Source organism: Rutidosis leptorrhynchoides, chromosome 3 (assembly GCF_046630445.1).
Source record: "Rutidosis leptorrhynchoides isolate AG116_Rl617_1_P2 chromosome 3, CSIRO_AGI_Rlap_v1, whole genome shotgun sequence".
Lineage (NCBI taxonomy): Eukaryota > Viridiplantae > Streptophyta > Magnoliopsida > Asterales > Asteraceae > Rutidosis > Rutidosis leptorrhynchoides.
This window is the reverse complement of record NC_092335.1, coordinates 614,764,099-614,771,726: the sequence shown is the minus strand read 5'-3', so window position 1 is coordinate 614,771,726 and position 7,628 is coordinate 614,764,099. Positions and strand designations below refer to the sequence as shown.

Here is a 7,628-nt window from a genome sequence, read left to right as displayed (position 1 = left end):
GGGCATAAAAATGTGCGTTTGTGATTTTTTTTTTTTTTTTAATTCTTTTCTACCTTTTTCACCACTTTTTAACCCAACCTCCAATCATATTTTGACACATCACCCACAAACGCCCTTACAAAAGCCCCCCATTACAACTCCCCCCAAAATGTCATGGCCCAGTCACAGTTTTTTCCCAAAAAGTGCAACTCTACCACTCCACGTCACAGTCAACATTATCTATGGTATTATAGGTGTATTCAATGCCCCCATCAACTTCAGATCTGGCAGCTATAATAGAATGTTATATGAAAAGGTTGCACAAGAAAAGATAACAAGTCCTAAACACTCATTTATTGGACCTTCTTTACCCCCAAACAATACATTATCAATTAGAGAAGAAATATATTTTACTTTAAATACACCTTTGCATTAAGCTTCCATGTCCAAGTATTATCATCCAATGAGAGATGATTACAGGAAGATAACATATTTATCAATTTCATCATTTACTCTCCCTCTTATATCACTACGCCAACACCAGTTTTCATTTAGACCATTATCACCATTAACCGTACGTGCAGAGACACACACATCTTGATCACGATCTAAAGCATTAAAAATACTTTATAAAATACTATTAATCGGACAAATAAAAATATGATTTGACATTTAAAAAAGCCCGCGAATTCGTGGGTCTTAAGCTAGTAATAATAATAAGAACATAATAATATAATTAGATTTAATAAAAAGGGAAATACTTTTTTGAGAATGGGAAAAAAAAATTCTTTTTATTTCTTTTTATTTTTTTAACATTAAGATCACGTGAAAATATGAACATTTTTAAAAAAAAAAACTTTGTGATAAATATTATTATATTTATCGATAAATGTTATTCCTGATAACATTCATCGTGATGCATGTTATTCTTCGAGCGTTTTTTTAGAGTTTATAAATTAGTGTTTAAGGTTTAGAATATTAGCGTTTAGGGTTTATATTGAGTTTTTAATACGAACGGTTTAGAATATGGTTTAGAGACTAGGGACTAAACCAAAAACACTAAACTCTAAACCCTAAACTCTAAATCAGACTAAGTTTTGAAAAAAATACTTCAGAGAAGATGAAAAGAAAACATTCGAAGAATAACATGAATCTCGATGAATGTTATCAGGAATAACATTTATCGATAGATGTTATTTCTTTGAGCGTTTTTAGTCAAAATAATAACATTTATCACATAATGTCTTTTTTAGATATTCATATTTTCACCTAATCTTAATGTGTGTGAAAAAAATTAAAAAAACAAAAAAGAAAAATTAAAATTTACTTCCCCCTTCACCAAAAAAGTATCAATGATTAGATTGCATATGATTTACTTAAATGGAGTATCGTTAATTTTTTGACGGGGTTATAACTTAAAAGTAATGATACATTCTCTTTTTGATTAATATTTAATAAAACAATCCAGTAAACGTTAAAATAAACATAAATTATTTAATATATAATATAGTAAATTGAAATAAAAGAGTTACCTTTTAATTAATAGAAGTTATCCTTATTAAAACATACAAGCCATTAATGCAACTTAATGAAAATTTTAATTCCAACATGATGATATTGCTAATAATTCAGAATTTAAATTATATTTATTTTTTAGATTATACGAGTAATAATTTAGAATTAGAATTAAAATAAATCAAAAGATCAAGTAATGTTACAATTAAGTCGTATGTCTGATTGAAAAATTCAATGATCTTTATTACAACAATTAACTTAAACACTATTACAACCAAATACATTGAACATATGCACAAATACACACAAATCGAACGATGAACACCAACCCAAAAAGGTTTTCACTAAAATAGGGTAAACCATAACCACTATCCGCGTAATTGTGCCTTAAGAATTAGGACCGAAGGGTTGTTCTAAAGACAATAAAGTTATTAATTTTGCATTTCATGTGATAAGTAAATTAGAATTACAACGAAACAAACAATCTCCAAGTGTTTTGTACGACCTCGTTGTTGGGCGAGCGTCGATGTTACAACGCCCACAACTGCCCATGACATTGTGGAGCAAAACAATTCAGGTCGTTTAGCTTATTTCAACTCGGAATATCAAGGACATTAGTGACTTCTGAATGGCTAGAATTTAAAATTCTTTCAACTAACTACCAATTATATTTGGTCACACCAACCACAGTTACAACTCTCTTCCACAACATTAACCATAAGGTCATTCCCTATGGTTTGAAATATTATGGGTAATGTTCTAATGTTTTAGCGTGAGGTGACAATGTTGTGTGAAAGATGACTGTTATAATTAAAGTTGTGAAAAAAAGTTACTCCATATAAAATATTGTGAGTGAGTTGGTAAAATGTGATTAGTAGTTGGGTGAAAGAACAAATTAGATTCTAGCCAATTAAAATTTACAACTGTCTGTGGTCTTCTGCGTTAAATATGTCCCACGCATTTAATTTTATGCTCCACAACGCTCCACATGGGTAGTTTGTGGGCGTTATAACGTTAACGCTCGCACAATAACAGGGTGGCAGAGAGCGATCTGACAACGTCACGTCACATTTGAACTTCATAGTATTACCCGCAACATTTCACAATAGAAAATGGTCTTAAATATTGATTGTTCATGGTTAGTGATATACACCCAACCCGTGTGAAAGCATCCGCTGTTAAATTGACCCCAAATTATACCGTTGACCACTTGATGATAGAAACAAGATAGTGGCAAACGTGTAGGTAAAGACTAAAGTGTTGAAGACCAACACCAACAACATGCACTAATTCTCACCTTTTAATCTTTTATCATCATTCATCATAAACTAAAACAAATATATAAAAATTACTTCGCATCTTTTATTGTAATTTCAAACTAAATATAAAAAAGTTAATTTATAGTTTAATTAAATTTACTACTTTTGTAAGGTGTTTTCTACTTTTTGTTTATTGCTGAATTACCAAAACTTGACAACGACTTTGTGTATTTTAATAATAATAATTAAATAGTAAAAGAAATAATTAAGTTTATGTGTATACAATGGGGGAAGACTTATCTACTTTGTTCATTCTCTTCGAAGGTTTTGACTTTTTAAGATTAGTACTCAAACCCTAGCATCTTTTTCTCTCCCTTTATACCCAAAGATGGATTCATGATCAAATCTCTACTTCTGCTCTGAAATTTGATTGATCAAGGTAACAAAGATTTTGGGTGTTTTAATCTTGATCTATTTATGATTCTTGTTTTGTATCTTAGAATTGGAATATGATGAAAATCATGCTAAAAGTAATCAATCTATATTTGGTTAAAAGCTTGAGTTTCATGAAATTGTTAATGATCTGATATTGATTGATATAACCTATGATTGCCCTACCCTGTTCTTTAAGCTCTTCATAAATTTTGTTTTTTTTTTTTTTTTTTTTTAAAATAAAAAAGTTCCCCTTTTTACTAGAAAAAGGTTGTGTTATGCTTTATAGTGGGTTTGGTTTCTTATATTGATTACTTAGTTCACCTATAAATGCATATATTCAAGAAACTGTAGAAAAATCACAACTTTGTTGGCATACAACTATTATGCTACTCACCTTTGCTAAATTCATTTAATTTAATGTTAATATTAGTGTTTTATGTTGTCTCTAATCACAGCTCATACCCAAGATCCACAAAGAACACAAATTTAGGGCTCTAGATTAAGTCAGCCATGATTAGATCGGTCTCACCGTATGGAAACCGTAAGGTATATCTTTTGAATGGGAGTAATGAAAGTTCTATCAACAACAATAACGATCATCAAATTCTTTATACTTCAAATCAATCATACAGCGACGAGAGTTACGATCCCTCAAAATATTTTCTTGACTCCATAAATGAAGAACATGAATCAAATCTTGAAGTTGATTATATATTAAGAGATAATTATGAAGGATTAAGTTATGATGAAGACAAGATGAGATTAAAGCTTCAAGAACTTGAACAAGTGCTTCTAGACGATGCTAGTGAAAACATCGGAAACATGGAAATCGAAAGAGAATGGGGTTATTGTATTAACGAATCGCCAAAAGAATCCTCTTCAAATGACTCGTCGTATGTTAGTAGCATTAGTAGTACTAAAGATGTTTCCGTAATTACCCCTAGGGCACGTGCAACTACCCCTAAAGAGTTACTTTTCGAGTGTGCTTTAGCAGTTTCTGAAGGTAACATTGAAGGTGCATCTAACATGATTAACGAATTACGCCAAACGGTTTCAATCGATGGAGAACCTTCACATAGGATCTTGGCTTATATGGTTGAAGCTCTTGCTGCTCGTGTTGCCGTTTCAGGTAAACAACGGCGAGTTTATGTGTATTGGTGTGGGGTCCAAGGACCCCACTACTTTGAAATTTCTTTTATACAATGTACTTTCCAAATTGTATAGGATACTACTAAGTTTAACTATTAGACCACTTGTATCGCGGTCAAGTGACGGGGTCACTTGCCCATGTGGACACCAAGAAACGCCTCTCTCCTCCCGTATCTGTGTGTCACTTTAGGCGTTTCTTAGGCATCAGTTAGAAAGTGACACCAAAAGAAACGTGTGTCACTTGTTTATTTTATTTTTTTATTAATTTAAAAATATTATTTTTATCCTCTTTTAATACTTAACCCAATTATATTTTAACACATTATCACAATACTCCTAACTAACACCAAAAAGAAACACCACCACTACTCCACTCAAAAAAGAAACACGTCCTACTCATCCAAAAAGTGCAAAAAGGCAAGTGACACGAGCAAGAAACGCCTTAACCAATACAAGTGGTCTTAGGACCCCGTATATTTTTAAAATTTATGGCTTTTAGCGGTGAAAAACCATTAACGTACCCTTCAAATATAATTAGCTTTAAAAAAAAAAAAATTAGGACCCGATTGGATTTTCATTTTCATCCTGGATTCGCCCCTGCAGGTAAAGGTCTCTATAAGGCTTTAAAATGCAAAGAACCACCTTCGAAAGATCGTCTTTCGGCTATGCAAGTACTCTTCGAGGTGTGCCCGTGTTTTCGGTTCGGGTTTACGGCTGCAAACGGTGCGATTCTCGAAGCGTTCGTTGGTGAAAAAAACGTCCATATAATCGATTTTGATATTAACCAAGGAAGTCAATACATAACCCTGTTACAAACCCTAGCAGATCAAAATACAAAGCCCCATTTAAGGTTAACCGGGGTTGATGATCCTGAGTCCGTTCAACGACCCGTTGGTGGGCTGAACCATATCGGGCTCAGGCTTAAAGAGTTAGCCCAATCACTAAATATAGATTTCGAATTCAACTCCGTGGCAGCCGATACGATGGTAATCGAGCCCAAGATGCTTAATTGTAGGCCCGGGGAGGCGGTTATTGTTAACTTTGCGTTCCAGCTTCATCATATGCCCGATGAAAGCGTGACGATTGTGAATCAAAGAGATCAACTTTTACGAATGGTTAAAAGTTTAAACCCAAAACTTGTGACGGTCGTTGAACAAGATGTGAACACGAATACTGCTCCATTTTTACATAGGTTTCACGAAGCGTACAGTTATTATTCCGCTATGTTCGATTGTCTTGAAGCGACATTACCTCGAGAAAGTCAAGAAAGAGTCAACGTCGAGAAACAGTGTTTGGCTCGGGATATTGTTAACATAATTGCGTGTGAAGGCGAAGAACGGATCGAACGGTATGAAGTTTCGGGCAAGTGGAAGGCGAGGATGATGATGGCGGGTTTTCGACCGTATACGATTAGTACGAATGTGAACGAAATGGTTCGAAAGCTGATTAAACAGTATAGTGAAAGGTATAAGATGAAAGTGGAAACAAATGCTGTTCATTTTGGTTGGGAAGATAAAGTGTTGATTGTTGCTTCTGCTTGGTGTTAAGTTTTTATATTTTAATGGCGTTTATTTTAGTAACTTGTAAGTTATTTTATTGTTGTTTGAGTGACTCGTTACAGGAAACTTATTATATACATACATCATATATAATTACTATGATCTGACATATTTGTGATGTTTGTTGACATTAGAACACTTCTGGTTTATGTATGTTTTCGATATTTGTGATGAATGAATATATGAAAAAATTGATGGCACTGTAATGCACAGTTTGTTTTAGGTTGTGTTTTGTTTATTTTGAATTTATGTTTCAATCAGGATTAACTTGCGCCTAAATACTAAATTACTGAAAAGAGTGATTAGTGAACTACCTCTGATTTAACAAAAGTGTTTACAATAATGACGGTAACTGTGTTACTGAGAGGTATACCCTTATCCACGCATCACGCGACACGTACCATGTCAATTGCAAAATGAACCGCACGATGTGTGTCCACTGATGCGTGGACAGGAGATATATCTTCCAATTTCAATTTTTTGACGACATATTGTTAAAGACTTGCGAAAATAGGTGCATATTGACCAATATTCCAAAACTAAACATGTAATGTGTGATTCAACAATGGTTAAACGGTGGGTTGAATGCAGCTAGGCATTTTTTATTCATTTAAGTCAGTTTGTGTACCTAAAAAGTTTCCTAAAGAGACCATTTTGTTGAAATAACATTGAGATGAAAAGTGAAGGAGAGAAAAAGTCGCGAAACAAAAGTAGCTTACATGAATTTTCGAGTAGAAAGCACAACTAAAAAAGTATATCTAATTTTGTGAATATGATTATCAAATATGAATGAGAATGATAAATTATATAGAATAAAATTATGTAGTCTATTAGTGTTATATTAGTCGTTGTAGACACGTATGTTTTAATTTTAATTTATTTTATAATACGCTCAATTTTAGACGGTAATGATTCAAAATAAAATAAAAAATCATATAATCTATAGTTTCTCTTTCATTCCTCTGCTTTTATTTTATTTTCCACTCAAATAAAAAAGTCGAGAATGATATTTTTTTTTTTTTTTTACTATTTTTTTTTGTTTAAGAAACTATCTCTAAGAATACAGTGTAAATGAAGGGCCAAAGAATCTATCTATAAATGATTAATGTTAAGGTAAAGAAAATGTTGCTTTAAGATTTGGCAATAGTGACTTTGTTGTGATAATGCATGATGACAAAATTAATTTAAGTTAGTGTGTTTTAAATAATCAACCAATCTTCTAGCAAACTTTTTTAGAAATTCAACCCTCATAATTAGCGTTACTTAATCAACTCTTCAAGGAATATCTTACCTATTATCCTCGTAAGATTTTCTTATGTAGACTAACAAGAAAAACAAAAGTAGGGTTTAGATTCTTCAAAAGAAATACTCCCTCCATCTCATATTGATAATCCAATATTTTATTTTTAGTTGTCCCAAATTAATAGTCCACTTTCATATATAGATAAAAATAATAAGATAAAGTTTTATTATGCCCTTAATGTATGTGGATAGGATTAAAAGCAGGGCCGTTCCCGAGATTTTAAGTGCCCCGAGCGAAGTGGGAAAAAAGGCCCTTAGACCTAACGAATAATATAAACTATTTATAAAAACTTTTAGGCTCTAACGATAATTTAAACTATTTAAAAGTGCTTTTTGGGTCTTGTTAGAATTCTAGTGGACCTTGAGGCTGTAACAACCCAAACCGTAACCGACCAAACACGACGAAATTTCAAACAAAAAAAAAAATTCT

General features: G+C 32.4%; 1 protein-coding gene across 1 annotated transcript; it reads left to right on the top strand.

Annotated features, from left to right (window-relative positions):
• Positions 1-3,128: 3,128 nt before the first annotated feature.
• On the top strand, positions 3,129-6,096 carry LOC139898907 (scarecrow-like protein 1). Its single transcript, XM_071881703.1, has 3 exons — positions 3,129-3,192; positions 3,644-4,317; positions 4,941-6,096. Exons 2-3 carry the CDS (start codon positions 3,699-3,701, stop codon positions 5,882-5,884), a joined length of 1,563 nt encoding a protein of 520 aa, XP_071737804.1. The 5' UTR covers positions 3,129-3,192; positions 3,644-3,698; the 3' UTR covers positions 5,885-6,096.
• Positions 6,097-7,628: the final 1,532 nt, after the last annotated feature.

What these genes read in the sequence shown, in the direction of transcription:
- LOC139898907 (XM_071881703.1), top strand. Translation starts at nt 3,699, where the DNA reads ATGATTAGATCGGTCTCACCGTATGGAAACCGTAAGGTATATCTTTTG. An exon ending in TGCTCGTGTTGCCGTTTCAG is followed by an intron (nt 4,318 to 4,940) that starts GTAAACAACGGC and finishes TCGCCCCTGCAG; the next exon opens with GTAAAGGTCTCTATAAGGCT.